This window comes from Antennarius striatus, chromosome 15 (genome assembly GCF_040054535.1).
Source record: "Antennarius striatus isolate MH-2024 chromosome 15, ASM4005453v1, whole genome shotgun sequence".
Lineage (NCBI taxonomy): Eukaryota > Metazoa > Chordata > Actinopteri > Lophiiformes > Antennariidae > Antennarius > Antennarius striatus.
The window spans coordinates 9744707-9763423 of record NC_090790.1 but is presented as its reverse complement, the minus strand read 5'-3'; the positions used below and the strand labels follow the sequence as shown (position 1 = coordinate 9763423).

Genomic DNA, 18717 nt, shown 5'->3' with positions numbered 1-18717 from the left:
AGGGTTACATCCTTTCTGATCCTGTATGATATGAGGATGTCAGGGTTAGGGTTAGACAGAAGATGGATAGATATTTCAGTGTGATGACTTGGATCACATTTTTTCCTGCCAAGGCAACACTTCAGAGCTAGAGACCCAAGTCGAGACTTAGGGAATGACTTAAGCTAAAAGGGACTGTGGAAAGGGTGCCAGCAACGTTAGAAGTGATGAATTAGGTGAGTCATTCAATGATGCACACGGGGATTCAGCAGCCAGGTGTAGACACACATTTCTTGTGGATCTGTTGTGGTGAATGTCATTAACACTTCCAGTGTTTGAGGATGATGTTCCCCACAGAATAATCTACGAACACCAGACATTGTATGTTCCATGTATGCCTGCATTCACCTATACACATACTGGATGCTCTTGCTCTTGACTGTGTCTGAAAATCATATGTGCTGCAGCTTCGTGTAAATATCCCCTCCCACTCTGGGAGCCTGTGTTGGTATGTTGACCGTCTCCAATTATTACATGCGTGTCTGAGTTTGCTTGAGAATCTCTCTTTTGTGGGAGAACTGGGTCTTTGTTTAAACCCATGAGGATCCATTACTGTATTCCATCTCCCTCCCTCCCTGTTGGAGCCAACGCTGACAAACTGTGACATCTATGCAGCTATTTTTACTTTGAGCCTATGTGTGTGTGTGTGTGTGTGTGTGTGTGTGTGTGTGTGTGTGTGTGTGCGTGCGTGCGTGCGTGCGTGCGTGCGTGTTGTACAGGTAATTTGTATGGTTTGCTTTTTGCATTATGTGAATGAGTTTCTTGTTTTTGTTTTTGTTTTTTGGCAATGACAGACTTTTTTTCTGGGTTTTGTGTACATCTGCATTATGTTCTTATTATCTCTCCATGTATCACATTTTTGTAATATCGAAGGTTTTGTTTTGTTTTGATGGAATTTGCATACATTTGGCCCAAACATTAAGTTAGACTAAGAGATGAACTGACTGAATTCAATGATCAGAGCTAAAGGTTACTGTGACTTCACAAAACTGTTTTTGGCCATAACTCAATAATTCATGCAGCAATTAAGTAAAATTTTCATTCAAGTGTCTAATAGGAGAAGATTATCTAGTGACATTTTACGTGCAAAAGTCATCCTCACGGTGACTTCATAATGTTCTAAAGTACCGTTTTCTAGTCATTACCCACTATTATGACTCAGAAACAGAAGACTGACCCAATTTCATATTCAGTCAGGTATTAAATTGCTGACACTAACCTTATATATCTTGGAAATGTGACATTTAAATCTATTCTGATGCCAAGCTGAATTTGTGTGTGAAGCATACTTACAGTATTTTGACATTTGTGATGTCAGTGAGTTGTATCATGATCAGTTTTATGGGCAAATACTGTAAACACAAGCACCAAATTTCCATCAGTATTTTTTTTAAATCTCAGTGAATGTTCCTGCTAGAAATTGCTCACTGGGATTACACGCAGTTCCGGTATGATAACTTCCACTTCACAGAGAACTAATGTATTAAATTTAATAAAATTCACTTCAGAGGTTGTTTGTGACATTTTCTGTCACAAACAAACTTTATTTTGACTACCATTGGTAATTTACAAGGCAGGCTATTGGTGGACATGAGAGGCTCCCAAAAATTACATCACCATTACATCCAAGCTGATCAGCGAAGCAGGCAGGAGAGCACTCGGGGTCTTTTCTGGTAGGAAAGGGGAGAAGGAGACTTGGTGGTGGAACCCTAAAGTACAGGAAACCAAACAAGGAAAGAGGCAAGTGAAGAAGAGGTGGGACATTGAGAAGACTTAGGAGAGAAGATGAGAATACATTGAGATGCAATGTAGCACCAAAGTGAAAGTGGCAAAAGCCAAACAAAAATGCATGTGATGACATATATGCCAGGTTGGACACTCCGAAAGGAGAGAAACATCTCTACAGGTTGGCCAGTCAGAGGGTTCAAGATGGGAAGGATGTGCAGCAGGTTAGGGTGATTCAGGATAGGGATGGAAATGTGTCAACTGGTGCCAACAGTGTACTTGGTAGATGGGAGGAATACTTTGAGTTGATGATGAATGAGGAAAATAAGGACATATTTGTGAACCACAATATGGTTTTGTACCTAGGAAGAGTACCACAGATGCAGTATTTGCTTTGAGGATGTTGATGGAGAAGTACAGAGAAGGTCAGAAGGAGCTACATTGTGTCTTTGTAGATCTAGAGAAAGTCTATGGCAGGGTACCTAGAGAGGAACTGTGGTGCTGCATGAGGAAGTCTAAAGTAGCAGAGAAATACTTTAGATTAGTACAGAACATGTAGGAGGGCAGCAGAACAGCAGTGAAGTGTGCTGCAGGTGTCACATAAGAGTTCAAGGTAGAGGTTGGACTGATCAGGGATCAGCTCTGAGCCCCTTCTTGAGCCCCTTTCTGGTGGCCCCTAATGGGAAAAGCCAAACATACAAAAATACAATAATAGAGTAGAATAAACAACCCTATGTTAAAAAATGTAATGTTTATAGACAAGTAATTCAGAGCAAATGTATTTATAAAGAAAACAATCTCTGTCTGGTTTATGCACATAGATGAGAGTTACCCTGAATCAAACTATGTTTTGTTTCACATTAAAAACAGGATGTTTGCAGAGGTAAACATTTTAAATGTGCAGTTTCAAAGCCCTTCACAGCAGTGGATCATATGCTAAGTGGCTATGGTATGACTCAGCTGCACAGTCAATGAGTGTACATCCTGTTTTAGTTATAGCAGTCATATGAGGTAAAAGGCTCTCAGATCTGTTCTCACAAACTCCTCATGTTCACATTGAAATCTGTTTGACTTAAAGATTCACAAATTAATTATTTTAACAATTCATTTCCATTGAGGTTTAAAATGAATTTTAACACAAGTCACCTTTTTTTCTGACAGGGCAAAAAGAAAAGTAAAAAAAAAAATTAAGTTATAAATCACATTATTCTTTTAATAAAAAAGAGTAATGATATTAATGACATTTTGAAAATAGAGGCCAAACGGGAGAAATGAGGTGTCACGTTGTAAGTGAATTATTCCATGTACTGCACTAACATCTGTGAAATTAGAGAAGAAAGAAAGGAGGGATTCAAACTGGAGTACAATTTCTGGAAAGTGCTGTGAGACATTTCATCATCTGCAGAAAGTGGCTAGCTCATAGTTCGTGCTGTCAGTGCCTCGGTACGCACACACTCCCTCACCCACACCCACACACACACACACACACACACACACACACACACACACACACACACACACACACACACACACACACACACACACACACACACACACACACACGCACATGCGCTCATTAACAAATACGGATGGCAGATGACAAATGTACTCTAGAAGTGGTTCATGAAGCAGCTGTGGTGGAGTCATGAAGGTAGAAACTGTTGTTGGTAAAACAACATCATTAACACACCTAAATAATGGGGAAATTCCATAATAAAAACATAAGGAAGAATGCGTAATGTGACAGACACTAAAACCACACACTGGTTTATTTGTTAAAGCGTAGAATGTCTTGTCAAAGACACTTTGAAGTCCAGTCTCTGAATGGCTCTCAGTTTCCAAATTCTGGCTCTGGGGTTCTAAGCAAACCGGAGTGATAGAATTGATAATGTCATGTGTAACCGTGAACACAAGAAAACAGATGTGCAGAGAAAAGCAAAGCTTTCAGAACATTAACTCAAATTTGGAAAACCAGGTTAAATCATGTAGTTAATATCAAAACAAAGTACTCTAACTGTTATTTTTATAATTGTATCGCCACCTCAATGGTGTTGCTTCACAACCAAGTATCACCACCTGATTGTGTTAGCTTGGAAAGCGTACTTGCAATCAATCTCATTGTACACAATGAAACATCATGAGCTCTTAATGCCTTTCTTTTCAATTTATTTTAACAATACTTCTGGAAAATCAGCCAGATTTGTGCAGCAAACATTCATTTGTTAGTTAGAGCCAGAGTTCAACAAATATCAGTCAATGAAACTCCATCAATAGAGCTTTTTGTTCAATTCTACACTGGCTCCAGAAAAAAGAATGTTTGTACTGTCGAAGCATTGTACAAATGTTTTCTAATTTGAAGGTAGCTATAGCTTGCTAAGACTATTTATTAAGTGTCAAATAGGCCATAATAGTTCCCAAAATAATGATAGAATGTAGGTCGTCAAAAAAAAAGGAAAGCATTTAACACTCCTTACAGTAGGTTTTCATTCATCCAATGACACCATACTGAGGGTGCAGTCCATGGATGAGAGGAACACAATATATTGGCTACTTGCGGAGCACAGATAAGTGATATGAGGGGATGAGGATAAACTGATCCCAGTCATCTTTTGAAGGGCAGGCATATATCTCAGCATTTTAGTATAATTAACCCACTTGGGAATAAATGCTCAAACGTTCATAATTTAACTGTCGACAGGGGCGATGAGAGGGTCAAGAGTGCAGCACACTGCAGTGTATTACCTCCTCACAACATTGGAACCATCTTATCATACAGGTCGATGCAATACGCCAGAGGCTGATGAATGAATTTGGAGGTGGGTGTACAAACACTGACACACACTGAGACAGAAGTAGCAGGAAATTTTCCTCTGAGATCAGATGCGCAGACAGGACAGCTCATGGTGGAGTGTGCTCGTCTGTGAATGCCTGCCAAGCACGCAGTGTGGGCGAAACTCGACTGTAAGGAGTCTAATGCTTTTAGACTCTCAAAGAGGGCAGGAGAGCCCATGAATGATGTACAGTAATTCATGCTCAGAGCCTGGTGCCGCACCTTGAGAAACAAATCTCGTGGATCCAGACGTGAAACCTGATTGGGGATTTCAGTGCAACTGCATCTTGGTATGAAGGACCCATGGATGATTTTGTAAGAACAATGCGTTGTATGTATATTTCAGGCCTGTTCATGATGGTCATATTTCTGGTTTGTTTTCACTTAAAATTGATCTGGCGGCGCTTCTTGCTTCTCTTTTTTAATAGTGAACACCTTTGTTCATTGCAGGCTGATGCAGCCACCAGCTTTCTGCGTGCAGCTCGTTCAGGGAACCTGGACAAAGCCCTGGATCACATCAAGAATGGAATCGACATTAACACGGCCAATCAAGTAAGATCATTTCTACAGACTTATTTGTCTGTTTGGGTGAGTAAGACTTTTGTTGTCTATAGTGTCAAATTCACAGCTGAGGGGCTAATTTTAGTTATGGTGCGAGGACGCTGTAAATATGATTATTTTTCCTGGAAACCACTCTCCAATGGATTCATTCATGCTTGAGGCACATTTGGAGAAAGTATAAATCTCTAGTTTTCTACTAATTGGTTTCTTCTTATTGTATCCTGAGAAACACCATTATCTGTGGGCCAATATACCGGTTACAGGGGACTATCATTGTCAGCTAGTAGTACTTTTGCTTAGACTATGATTAGAGAGAAAGTCTGATATTCTTGATGAAAATACTTGGCATATTCCTGATGACATCTGAAACAGAAATACCATCCCCAAATTTTCCTTTAATTTTTTTTTCAAACAAATAAATTGAAGTTTGATGAGGTGTAAAGACAGACAGTTAATTGTCAGTATTTAGAGAGGGTTTGGTCTCCATTCATATTCAACAATAATCATTCAATTATATTACTCTAAATATGTTTGAATGTTTTATTTGCCATGGGAACTCAGTGTGGAACTGAAGGGAATCAAGACTTTAGTCAGAAATAAAATGAACTAAGTGACATTTTGAAAAAACAACATTTTTTTCTGTCTTAATACGGTGCCTCTTGTTACCCCCCTGCAGAAGTGCACAGATTTCCTTCAGTTAATAGCTAGTGACTTTATTGCATAAGACTGATAGAAATATATGTCCTGTTATTTCTTTGAGAAAGAAAAAGTAAGAAATTCTGGTGTCTGCAAACTAACTTGAGGACTTGGGTGCATCACTAAAATCTCAACAGAATGTCACTGTATCTATGTCTGCAAAGGATGTAAAATAGGACCAAAAAAGGGATCAAAAATTCATGAGTCATAGATCTCATGATTCTTTGTCTTTGGCTAAAGTGGTGTGCATTAATATTTAAGTGCATTCGTTTATAGTTCCCTTAATCTTCAGCCCTACTGTCTGCTCTCTTACATCTTGTTGCATCACGACCAAAACACTAAGTCAGGTGATTGAGTATCATGAGTCATGTATGTGAGTGTGTCAATATGTGTGGTAAAGGACACGTAGGTATCCAGCATGTTATTGCATTGCGGATAGCCGTGGAATGGATTTATATTGATGAATGGATAAAGTGCTGTAATGCAAAGACAAAACACTGCCAGTAAGATAGGCATTAAGAATCCCTCAATGTCTGTTGATGCAACCAACACACACACACACACACACACACACACACACACGCACACGCACAAGCACACGCACACGTAGGTACACCAGGGAGACAAAGAAGATATGTAAGATTTAGTCATTGGACTATAAACAGTGTTATATTTTGCACAATTTTGATAATGATTGTCACCCAAAGAACTACTAATCACTCAATGAGCACAATTTCCACTAATCTCATTGTAACTAAAAGCTATGCAGACAAGAAATAGTAAATAGCTATGTCAAAAGAAAATGCTTCTTGCATCCTGATTACAGGTGTATCACATCCATCAAGGTGTTCCTTTACTCTGATCTGCCTCATGCCAGCATAAATAATACCAACTTATTCATTGGCCCTGGTTGAAGAAAATATTTTTGTTAAATGGGATAACAAGACGTAAGAAAGTCTACTCTCTGTTTATTACGATTTCTTTTTAGCTCTCTGAAATTCACTGTTTATTCTGGAGCAGTACAACTTTCCCCCCTTGTAGATCAATAAAGTATGCTGATTCTGATTCTGATTGATGTACTTTGTGCCACCAGAGATACAAACAACCACTGATTAAGTTCATAAAATGAAGATTTGCGTTTGCAAGATCGTATTTTGCACTACATTCGACCAGCTTTTGTTCATGCCATAACCCACTCTGATCAGCTCCTCTCCATACGTGCATCTCTGACACTCACCTCCGTCACCTGACGTCACCAAACTCATACTCATTCTAGGATTTGGTAGTGTCAGGGAGGAGCACTATACATATCTAGAGACCTGAATAAACAACAACAACATGATGATGTTGTTTATTCAGGTCTCTAGATATATATCTAGAGACCTGAATAAACAACAACAACATGATGATGGCTAACCATTGTGTGTTGCTGTGCTATTGGTTAGTTTTGACAAGCTGATGAGAATGATCAAGCTCAATTAATGCTTCAAGACCATGACAGTAGAAAATGAGTTTCAGTGTGCTTCAGATACTGCATGCGAATGGCAGAATAGCATGAGAAATATAGTTCAAAGGTGCAAAGCATTAATTCTCCTGACAGAACTTATGCAATTATTTAAATAGAAAATATCATTCCCATAATAGCAGATCTGGTGGTTTTTTTTGTCTAGATATAACATATTTCACAGATATGAAAAGTAATTGAAAGACTCTGTATCAGACAATAATCATCTCAGGCACATATCTACCTGTTTTGACCTCTCTATTCCTGTAATGTGAAACCAGATCAAATTGCACGTAACAATGCAGCATCATGATTTTTCCATACTCAGATATTTATGACTATCACTATCTGTTACTGTTTGTTTTGATATCGTTGTCATGACCAACTTTAAGATAAGGATTTAGCAGCACGGTGAACTTGAAGCAATTTTTACCCTGAGTCTCTGCTAACAGAGACATGTGAGATGCATTGTTAGTGACACTGAGAATTCTTAGTCTGATGCTTCTGATCAATCTCAGAAGCATTTAGAACAAACAAACTCAATGATCTAGTTTGGACGCAATCAGGGATGGGGAGACAGCGTCATGTGCACATGACGCTGTCTCTCGATGTTGATGAAAAGTTAAAAAAGTGATTGACAGATTGACAAAAAAAATAAACAAATTGTTCATGTTGAATTAAATTAACAAGTAATTGAGTTCTGGTCACAAACTTTTTGTTGGTGGAGGTCATTGAAGGCTTTTTTACTGAGTCAGAGGCAAAGATTGTATTTTTAAATGTTACTTTTGTGACTCCTGTGACCTTGACGGCAGTCACATAATTCACACATGTTGCTGTTGAAGCAAGGGGAGCTAAGGGGATAATGAGTATTGTACTTAGTTTGTTGAAATCAAAAACTGAATCTGAATGTGTTTTTGCTTTAGCGCCTTGTGTGCATGGGAGACGTCCCCATTGTCTTTGACAGTGTGCAACGTTTGATATTTCCCAACACTGCACATGCTTTTGGAAAAACCCTTGCCAATTTAAATTGAGTGACACTGCAGTGTGATGGGCAGACTGCAAGCAGCGTGGTTAACAGAGACTCCTGGTGGTTAGATTTGTCACAGCAGGAAGGTCATGCTATAAATACTGTACAGTAACGTCGCCTGAAGGAATTTGCTTCCCCATCCCCTCCTAGACCCTGTGATGTCTACAAAAAGACTCACCAGGTTTGTGTTAAGTTAGAGCTGACTCCTGCTGCTGTTGCTGTACAATGCGTTAAATGATGATTGGTAGCAGAAGTCAGACATATTAAAATCAGATTTTTCAGACTGCTGCATTAATAGCACATTTTAGCATTGAGATACTTAATTATATAATTATATAATTAATATACTTAATAGAGAAATATGCATTTCTCTATTTATAATTAAGTAATTTGCAAGACCAAAATTACACTCATTCCTTTGTTGCATTAATGGGACTGGTGTTGTCTTGGTTGCTGTAACTCGAGTTGAAAACTCAAACAACTTGTCAAAGATGTAGATTAGTACTAAGTTGTTAAGTATTTAATAACCCTACAGAGAAGTGTTACCAGAATGTTTCTCCAAATTCTAATATAATTAAATCTGTCTGTTTCTTCTCTAAGAATGGCCTCAATGGGTTACACCTGGCCTCTAAAGAAGGTCATGTCAAAATGGTCCTGGAATTGCTGCACTCTGGCATTGAGCTGGAGGCTACCACCAAGGTACTTCCTTCTTTTTCTCTGCTTATGAATGTAAAATGCGAAACACAAAGTTAAGAGCCATGTAAGGTGACAGACAACTGAATTATTACATTAAAAACAGAGATGATTCACGATAATAAATGCATTATTTCCTTGGCTTTATCTGACTGCATTGACTAGGAATCAATTCATATTGCTCTTCCAGACCTGGAAAATTGATAAAACCCAAGTTAATTTATTTGTTTAGCATGTTTAAAATAGAGCACAGAGTTAAACAAAGTGCTTCAAAGTATAAAGAAAATAAAGTCACATATTTAGAAAATAATTTTTGTTTTGTACAGCATAAAATTTTTTTAAAAATTAATCTACCAAGTTGATGTCATTTCCCTCTTGTGCGTGTGACCTCCAGAAAGGAAATACAGCTCTCCACATTGCGGCACTGGCAGGGCAGGAGAAAGTGGTGGCTGAACTCGTTCACTATAGTGCCAATGTTAATGCACAGTCACATGTGAGTCATGTGTGTTTAACACACTCGCTAAAGAGTTGTTCATATGTTAAAATACAATGTCTATTGGGATGTGTTTGATAAACAACACATCTTTATAGATTGAGTCTAGGAATATTGTGTGTTTGTAACTATACGTAATCTGTGTGCATCAACAGAAAGGCTTCAGTCCTCTCTACATGGCAGCGCAAGAGAATCACTTAGAGGTTGTAAAGTTCCTACTGGAGAATGGAGCCAATCAGAGTCTCCCTACAGAGGTATGCATCTCTTAAAACTGGCCTTTCGCTTTCGTGTTTTATCATTTTCCAGAGCTTCATTGGTAATAATAATCCGTTATTGATTACTGTGTTGTCATACAATTTGAGCTACCATGTGGTTTGTCATTCATTTTAGTGAAACAAATTAGCACTAAAGTTGATAGTTGTGGAAGTGTAAAAACCTCTTATTAACCTATTTTTTATATTGCCCAATTTTTGCTGAAAAAGAAAAAGCTTATAAATGCCAAAACTGTAGTTTACTATAACTATAATTGGATTCTTTTTTAATGGACGGGAGACCTAAGTTATTTGTGTCAATGTCGAATAAAGGTAATTTTACATTTTGTCTCATAAATATTAGACACTTCTGGAATCTAATCTAATCTAAATAAATGTGGTCTACTATCAAGCCACAAAAGAAGCAACAGAAAGCTTTTGCTTTTCTGGTGTGACATGTTTAGCCTCCTTACCTCCTCTATTTTCATTATCATTTATCTCTTTCTTTACTTTCCGTCTCCATCAGGACGGCTTCACTCCCCTGGCAGTAGCCCTCCAGCAGGGCCATGAAAATGTTGTGGCACTGCTCATCAACTATGGCACTAAGGGCAAGGTCCGCCTCCCAGCGCTGCATATTGCTGCACGAAATGATGACACACGCACTGCAGCAGTGCTCCTGCAGAATGATCCAAACGCCGATGTACTTAGCAAGGTATATTTATAGTAGCACTGCCAAAAAAATGAAGAAAAAGAGATTATTACGTTAGAATCAGAGAACAATTTTCATAAATGAAAACTCTTCAAAGCATTTACTCAAGAAAAACATTCTGTAGGAAGTTTATGAAGGAAACACCAAACATTTAAGCAGATTCCAAGCATATTACACTGTGCTGTACTGGAAACACAGCTATGGTGATATGAATAGATTATTACTATCCTTATTTATACTTTCATCTTCACATGTTCTCATTATGTCTGTTTCTCTGCAGACTGGTTTCACACCTCTCCATATTGCAGCCCACTATGAGAATATGAGCGTAGCTCAGCTGTTGCTCAACAGAGGAGCCAATGTAAACTTCACCCCCAAGGTCAGGATGATCTCAGCTGTGTGATTGAAATGACATCTTAGAGGGAGGACGTGGGTCAAGCATTTGGGTTTCCAGAGAATAATTTTATTATAGACCTTGTTAAGAATTCCAGGTCTGTAATAAAATTTCTCCATGAATCTAGACTTGTTTTCAGCTTCCATTTGTCTTGTCTTGCTGGTGAACCTTCACATCATGCTGATGACATTCCTACCCTTGCTTGTCTAGAATGGCATCACTCCCCTACATATAGCCTCCAGGAGAGGCAATATGATGATGGTCAGACTACTGCTGGACAGAGGTGCACAGATTGATGCCAAAACAAAGGTAATTTCCTGTTTGGATCTCTTGGCAAATTTTCACTCAAATACCAAATGTTACTTTTCCCATCTATCTTTATTCTCTTTTGCTCTTTTCTGTTTGTATTGCCTTTTAACAGCTTTTCATTACTGTCCTGGCTTTTCTCGCTCTTCACTCATCTTTCTGTGCAGGATGAGCTGACTCCTCTCCACTGTGCAGCCAGAAATGGTCACGTTCGCATCATTGAGATCCTGTTAGAACACGGTGCTCCCATCCAGGCTAAGACAAAGGTATTGTGTATACGTGTGTGGTTAAAAAAAAAAAAAAAAGTCCTTCTGGAATTGGAGTTGTTTATATTGAATATATTGTGTATCTGTTCTTGTTATTGTTTACTGACTTTAACCCCTGTGTGTTGACTTTTTTATTTTATTTTTTACAGTTTTGACAAAACACATGAAATCAAATCCTGTTGACATCCTATTGATATTGTTTAGCTAACAATATTATTGGTTAATATACAGTAATCCCACTGAATGCTTGTTCTGTACTATGTGCTACACGTATGGTTTGATTTATAAACAAGGATCTCTTTTGGTTACATTTCCTAGAACGGTCTGTCTCCCATCCACATGGCAGCGCAGGGAGATCACATGGACTGTGTCAGGCAGCTCTTACAGTACAATGCTGAGATTGATGATATCACGCTGGATCACTTAACCCCTCTTCATGTAGCAGCCCACTGTGGTCACCATCGAATGGCCAAAGTCCTACTGGACAAGGGGGCGAAAGCCAATGCGCGCGCTCTGGTGAGATGATAATAGTAGTCTAGGATCGATTCATTTCTGTTATGTATTATCCATCTTTACGTGATTTACAAGTTGGAGTTCAGTATTGTGTTTCAACAAATTCATCATGGATGTCCACATATATTTGACTGACACAATAAGTCTTACAATTTTCATGTTTTAGTTGGAATTAATTTGGCGATGTGTCACTGTTTTTTTGTGTCAGCTGTTATAATGTTAAGATAAATTTTGTGCTTTAACTCTGTGGATCAGAAGACATACATTGAGTTTGACTTTATGACTAGGGCTGCACATGTATAGCCTCACGGACAACCTTTCATTCTTTGTGCTTAGAATGGCTTCACACCTCTACATATTGCTTGCAAGAAGAACCACATGCGGTCCATGGACTTGCTGCTCAAACACTCTGCTTCCCTAGAGGCTGTCACAGAGGTGAGATGATGTGACCACCAGGGACTTAAGTCTGAAAGTGAATTGGTCCAGTAAATGGGATTTAGGGACAAATATGGAATATATGTTTCTTCCTATTGTGTTTGTTGACAGTATAAACAGGTATCTGTGGTTGTTGCTGTCCTTTAATAATCCCATTCAGTCAGTTCATTCCAAACAAATAAAATGATTGCATGGCTTACATGCTTGTCTGCCTGTGTAGCTCCCTATTATTGATACGTAACTGGTCTGTGCCAGTTGTGTTTCTGATAGCGAAACAGGTGAGGCTGTAGAAAACACATCCTTTACCGATAATTTGACCATAAGAGAAGAGGGAAGAGGATTGATTATTTCAAAATCCAGTAACTCTTGTTTCACCAACTTTACTGGTCCCAGTTAAAAGTTTCTAAAGTGTTAATGACAGCCACCTCCACTGTTCTCAGTGAGACAAAGAAGTTGTTAATGAAGTAGAATGTGACTCTGATACATTGATATTGATCTTCTATCCTATCTGTGTTTGTGTCCAGTCTGGTCTCACTCCACTTCATGTAGCAGCATTCATGGGTCATCTGAACATCGTGAAGAACCTGCTCCAGAGAGGGGCATCACCCAATGCTTCCAATGTAGTAAGAGACCCTCTTCTTCTTCAAAACTGAACGGAAGATTTTTATTTTGTTTTACGTTGTCATTGAAATTGCTTTCTCCATTCTGACACTGCTTTTAAGTGAGATATTATTTTGGTTGGTTTATGCCACACACTGCTCACACTTCAAATCCGCACTTAATAGAATGATTAATTACATGAGGAGATTAATTTAATAAGTCAATCATTAAACAGTTACCGGACGGATTATTTTCTGCCGGCACAGGAAGACAAGATGGAGTGTAATACATAAATTGCCCCTAATATGAACATGGTGCATTTAAACTATACTTTTTTGCTTAGAAAAACTAGGGGTGTCAATGAATAAAAAGGGTGTTACATACAGTACGTTTAAATGGTACACTGTTTGGTAATTCTGTTGTATTTATTTGTCCAGAAAGTGGAAACTCCTCTCCACATGGCCTCAAGAGCAGGACACTGTGAAGTCGCTCAGTTCCTCCTGCAGAATGCTGCACAAGTGGATGCTAAGGCGAAGGTAGGAGCTCTGCAAACCTACTGGTTTGCATGGCCCTAACAGACAGCTAGTGATTGTGACCATCACTCCCAATCAAAAGTAATTATTGTCACATTGCCACATTGTAGGATTATAATTATATTTTGTTTCGTTTGTTTATTATTTTCCTACTATTAATTGCATAATTGCAATAAACATGCTTTTAAAAATGAAAAAAAAATAACAATAGCAAATGCAAGAGATAGATTTTGGTGGTTGGTTAATAGTTGTGATAGTTCTGTTACTTTTCTGCTTATGTCTAGGATGACCAGACGCCTCTGCACTGTGCAGCCCGAATGGGTCACAAGGAGCTTGTCAAGTTACTCCTTGAGCACAAGGCTAATCCTGACTCAGCTACCACCGCTGGCCACACACCCTTACACATATCTGCACGTGAAGGACATATCCACACCATCAGAATCTTGTTGGACGCTGGGGCACAGCAGACCAAGATGACAAAGGTAGGGTAAGGCTGTACTACTGATATTGCATCAGAGTGAAAATGCATGTTTTCTGACAATAGCCTGAACATAGATGAGCATGCATTGACCACATAGTAATGGATGTTTAATATCCGTCTCCTCATCTTTTTGTTATTTTGAGCAGAAAGGCTTCACTCCCCTCCATGTGGCCTCTAAATATGGGAAGGTGGATGTTGCTGAACTCCTTCTGGAGAGAGGAGCCAACCCTAATGCAGCTGGAAAGGTCAGAAAGTCTGTGCTAGTAGCTTAGTTCCTTAGTACACAAAACATTAATTCACACTTTACAAGGGTTTGCAAGGCCATGAAGACAATTTATTCTGGTATGTCTTTCATATATCTCTGTCTGTTTTTGTTTCTGTATATGGGTTTGTCTATCTATGTGTGTGTGGGTGTGTGTGCGCGTTAAACAGAACGGTCTGACACCCCTTCATGTGGCTGTTCATCACAACAACTTGGATGTTGTTAGACTCCTGGTCAGCAAAGGAGGATCTGCACATAGCACTGCCCGAGTAAGATGCTCACATATGCGTGTGCACATACTCATTCAGCCAGGCTAGGGCAGCATGTGAACACATCTGTTACACACACCCCTAAATGACACATTTCATAACAATATTTGAGTTTCAATTTTGATCCAAGATCACACATGAATATCATTCAAGAAAATGTCCAGTCTGTGTGACCTGGCTTTGTTTTTTTGTTTTTTTCAGAATGGCTACACTCCCCTTCACATCGCAGCTAAACAGAACCAAATAGAGGTGGCAAGTTGTCTTCTGCAGAATGGCGCAATGTCAAATGCAGAGTCACTTCAAGGCATCACGCCCCTGCACCTGGCCTCACAGGAGGGGCGGCCTGACATTGTGGCCTTGCTCATTTCAAAACAGGCCAACGTAAATTTGGGAAACAAGGTAAAACTTGAACATCTAAAGTGGATATATTTATTTTATGTAATATATGCTCAAATACAAATGAAAATGCTGAACTAAAAAGACAGTCCTCTCTGCCTTTTAGAATGGATTGACACCGTTGCATCTCGTGGCTCAGGAAGGTCATGTGGGAATTGCTGACACATTGGTCAAACAAGGAGCCTCCATTTACGCTGCCTCACGGGTAAGTTACAATGTCCCCATCGGTATACAAAATAATAGAGTGGGTATTATTAGCTGAATTAAATTAAACTATGATGCTAGAACATGGTGATGAGCTACAACTACAGTAGAAGAACAATAGCACATCTAGAATTGATTTCTCTGCCTGGTCAAAATGGCTTTCTGCCAGTTGTATCTTTGTGATCTCTAAGTTGTCTGTAAAGAGAAATTACTGAAGCAACTGAAGCTGGGAGCCAACTCTCTGTCTCTTTGTCCCAGATGGGCTACACACCCCTTCATGTGGCCTGTCATTATGGCAACATCAAGATGGTCAAGTTTCTTTTGCAACAGCAGGCCCATGTCAATTGCAAGACAAGGGTAAGCTTCATGTGTCTCATTTGTATGTACAGTATGTGTACAACATGGACTACTCCGTAAAAGTATGCATGAACCTGAGAACATGCTGTTTTTCAAGCTAACTTGGCCATCCTTTCTCTTTTCTCCAGATGGGTTACACTCCACTGCACCAGGCAGCTCAGCAGGGCCATACGGATATTGTCACCCTGTTGTTGAAACATGGAGCCCAACCCAATGAGATTACCACGGTAAGACACCATTCAGAATATCCTGTACTCTTAAGGTCTTCATTCCAACACTACGCCTTCCCTAGCGGACAAACATCTGTAGCTTTATTAACTTTGTGGTTGACGTCTCTATTCTCTCAAATAGCTTTAAAATCACCTCCAGACATTTTCTGGTAAAATAACAGACGTTAGTTTGATTTTAAACAGAGTTATAAATCAGTGGAACCCTGGAACCATGTTTCTCGTCTCTCTCTCTCTCTCTACAGAATGGGACATCTCCCCTGGGCATTGCTAAGCGACTGGGTTACATCTCTGTCATTGATGTGCTGAAGTTGGTTACTGAGGAGTCTGTCTCTGTGGTGAGCAACCCTTCACACATGGTTACATCAATACATAAAGAAGCAGCCTTGACATGATTGGACTCAGATGTTCAATCGGATTGTTGTCTTATTCTGATGGGGTTCAGCCATTCCACGAGTGTAAAACATTTGTTCTTTGTTCCTGTATGTTAATTTCTTCCTTATATCTCTCTCCTGAATCCTTTGTCTGCACATCACAGATCTCTACAGAGAAGCATCGCATGAGTTTTCCTGAGACGGTCGATGAGATTTTGGATGTTTCTGAAGATGAAGGTAGCTTAAACAATTCATACAAAAAAAATAAAAAATCATCACAATCAGTGAAACAGTTTTGCTAACAATTTCAGCTCCGATTCATTATTTTGGTTGAAGTTCCTGTATGGGAGGTGCCCAGAGTACCAACATGAATTTATATTTGTATATGACTGTATGTAACACCTTGTTTCATTTGTTTTGTAGGGGTTGCCCAGCTAACCTTAGGTAGGATGTGTCTGTATTTCGCTTGTCCGGTGCAGCCCGTCAATTTGTGCCTTCATTGCAGTTTCACTTTCTCATTTTCTCTGTGTCGCACTAATTGTCTTTTTTTTTATCAGTTCAACTGACTCTGCTGTCAACGTCAGCCTAACTGGCTCTTCCCCATCTTTTATCTTCTCAATGTACATGATTCAGCCATAATATAATGATCATCTAATAGCTTTTGATGCTAATAAATACCTGACCTGTTGAGGCATGGACTCCACTCGAGCTTTGAAGGTGTGCTTTGGTATCTGGCATCAAGATGTTAAGCGCAAAGTCCTGTAAGTTGCGAGATTGGGCCGCCACGGGTCGGACGTATTTGTCCAGCACATCCTATAAATGTTTGGATTGACATTTGTAAAATTTAGGGGCCAAGTTAACTCCTCAAACTCGCTTTGTTGCTCAAACCCTTCCAGAACTATTTTCACTTTACGGCAAGTCGCATCGTCGTGTAAAAAGAGGCTCCCGCCAACAGGGAATGCCTCTTCCATGAAGGGCGGACGTGACACGTAAAAGGACAAAATGTACACTTGCTGCCTGAAATGTCCCACCCATTTACGGGTGCTAAATAAATAGATAATTCAGTTCACCTGTCTGCGTTCATAATGTCATGGCTGATGAGTGTATATGCTTTTCTCTTCCTCTTGCTTAGAGATTTATTTAAAATGTCTGTTTTTCATCAGCATGTAGTCACAACATTTTCCTTTTACCAGCAATCAATGCACACCTGCTCTTTTACTCAGTACTGACAGAACTCCAGTATTAAAAAGATGAATGTCTCCCTTCAAAACTGTAATTGTTCAATAAGCTGATTACACACATGCTGTGTTCTAGCTCTGACTCTCTCCTGCAACAAGCAAACATGCTTGTTTACTCAGTCATCTGCACTTTAAAGAAGATAAGAAACCAGAATGTAACATATTTCCCCAAAGTCAATTTAGTTCTTTTTGTACTTGTTATGTGTTGCTTTTTTCCCTCAACGTTTGTGTTCACCCTTGCAGCTAGTGATAATGAGTATATAAAATGGTTCATAATTTACTACATTGGTGTTTTGGTTATTATTTTAATATCATTCCTCCCATAATAATGAAGCTATTTTCTCTTACACAGAAGCAACCATCATCACATGTGATCACATCTTTAAATGGGCATGCTCACTATAAAAGCTGTCACCAGGTGCCTTGCAGTTTGCCATCCATGCACTGTCCTAAACCGTGTTGATATTCACTGTCTTATTTTCACTGCTTTCGTTTTTGGCTCTAGTGGTTTTTGGTTTGACTCCATCGCTTAGAACGGAATATTTCACATTGCTGTGTTGTTGGGTTGTTTTTTTTAATTTTTGTGTTTTATTGAGGTGAAGGGAAGGTTGGTGGTGTAACAATCACTACTTTGATCACTATCCAACAAAACGCTGTGCCAAGTGACATTTATTTTGTTTCATATGTGGATGTCAACCACAATTCTGTCACACATTAAATGTGAATCAAACTGGTAGATTTTAGTGCATCAATCACAAAAGCTGTTTATTCAGCTGAGTGGAAGAACTGTACAGCTTGATCAGCATTATTTTGACCTGTTTCCCCTCAGTCTTGTGCCTTCCTGTGTTGACGTTCTCTTATTTTCAGTGTGTGTTTTGTCCTCCTTGTTCCTCGTCCATCTATCTGAGTTCTATTTTTCCATCAGGAGACGAGTTGCTTGGAATGGACGGGGCACGCTATTTGAAGCTTGATGACTTCAAGGACCAGGACGATGACTTCCTGTCTCCGAAAAAGACTCTGAGAGACTTTGAGGGTGGCATGGGGACCACGTGAGTAACTTTTTTGTTCTTCAACTATTATTTTCAATCCGGTTTGGTTTTGTTCTTGTTTTGATTTAGTTTTGAGAACACCTAACAATCAATGCTTTAAAGTGGATTTCAGTGATTACCGTAATTGGATGTTTATTGCAGATTAATAATCAAGTTTTGCCTTACGCTATTCTTCCTCGCTGTCATCTAGGCCCTATTCTCCTGCTATTCCCAGGATTCCTTGTGTGTCTCCAGAGACTGTACTACTGGACCAGGTAAGCTAAACATGTTAAATCAAGATCTGAA

General features: G+C 39.2%; 1 protein-coding gene across 1 annotated transcript in view; it reads left to right on the top strand.

Moving 5' to 3' along the window:
- The window catches only part of LOC137608133 (ankyrin-1-like), a 62856-nt gene that overhangs the window by 24034 nt on the left and 20105 nt on the right, over positions 1 to 18717 (top strand). The window contains exons 2-25 of the mRNA XM_068334210.1: positions 5045 to 5146; positions 8983 to 9081; positions 9470 to 9568; positions 9724 to 9822; positions 10346 to 10531; positions 10809 to 10907; positions 11133 to 11231; positions 11396 to 11494; positions 11813 to 12010; positions 12344 to 12442; positions 12967 to 13065; positions 13480 to 13578; positions 13860 to 14057; positions 14203 to 14301; positions 14489 to 14587; positions 14789 to 14986; positions 15090 to 15188; positions 15446 to 15544; positions 15673 to 15771; positions 16017 to 16109; positions 16310 to 16382; positions 16569 to 16589; positions 18309 to 18432; positions 18623 to 18686. Of these exons, the coding sequence (XP_068190311.1) occupies positions 5045 to 5146; positions 8983 to 9081; positions 9470 to 9568; positions 9724 to 9822; positions 10346 to 10531; positions 10809 to 10907; positions 11133 to 11231; positions 11396 to 11494; positions 11813 to 12010; positions 12344 to 12442; positions 12967 to 13065; positions 13480 to 13578; positions 13860 to 14057; positions 14203 to 14301; positions 14489 to 14587; positions 14789 to 14986; positions 15090 to 15188; positions 15446 to 15544; positions 15673 to 15771; positions 16017 to 16109; positions 16310 to 16382; positions 16569 to 16589; positions 18309 to 18432; positions 18623 to 18686 (2643 nt within the window). The remainder of the gene's footprint in view (positions 1 to 5044; positions 5147 to 8982; positions 9082 to 9469; positions 9569 to 9723; positions 9823 to 10345; positions 10532 to 10808; positions 10908 to 11132; positions 11232 to 11395; positions 11495 to 11812; positions 12011 to 12343; positions 12443 to 12966; positions 13066 to 13479; positions 13579 to 13859; positions 14058 to 14202; positions 14302 to 14488; positions 14588 to 14788; positions 14987 to 15089; positions 15189 to 15445; positions 15545 to 15672; positions 15772 to 16016; positions 16110 to 16309; positions 16383 to 16568; positions 16590 to 18308; positions 18433 to 18622; positions 18687 to 18717) is intronic.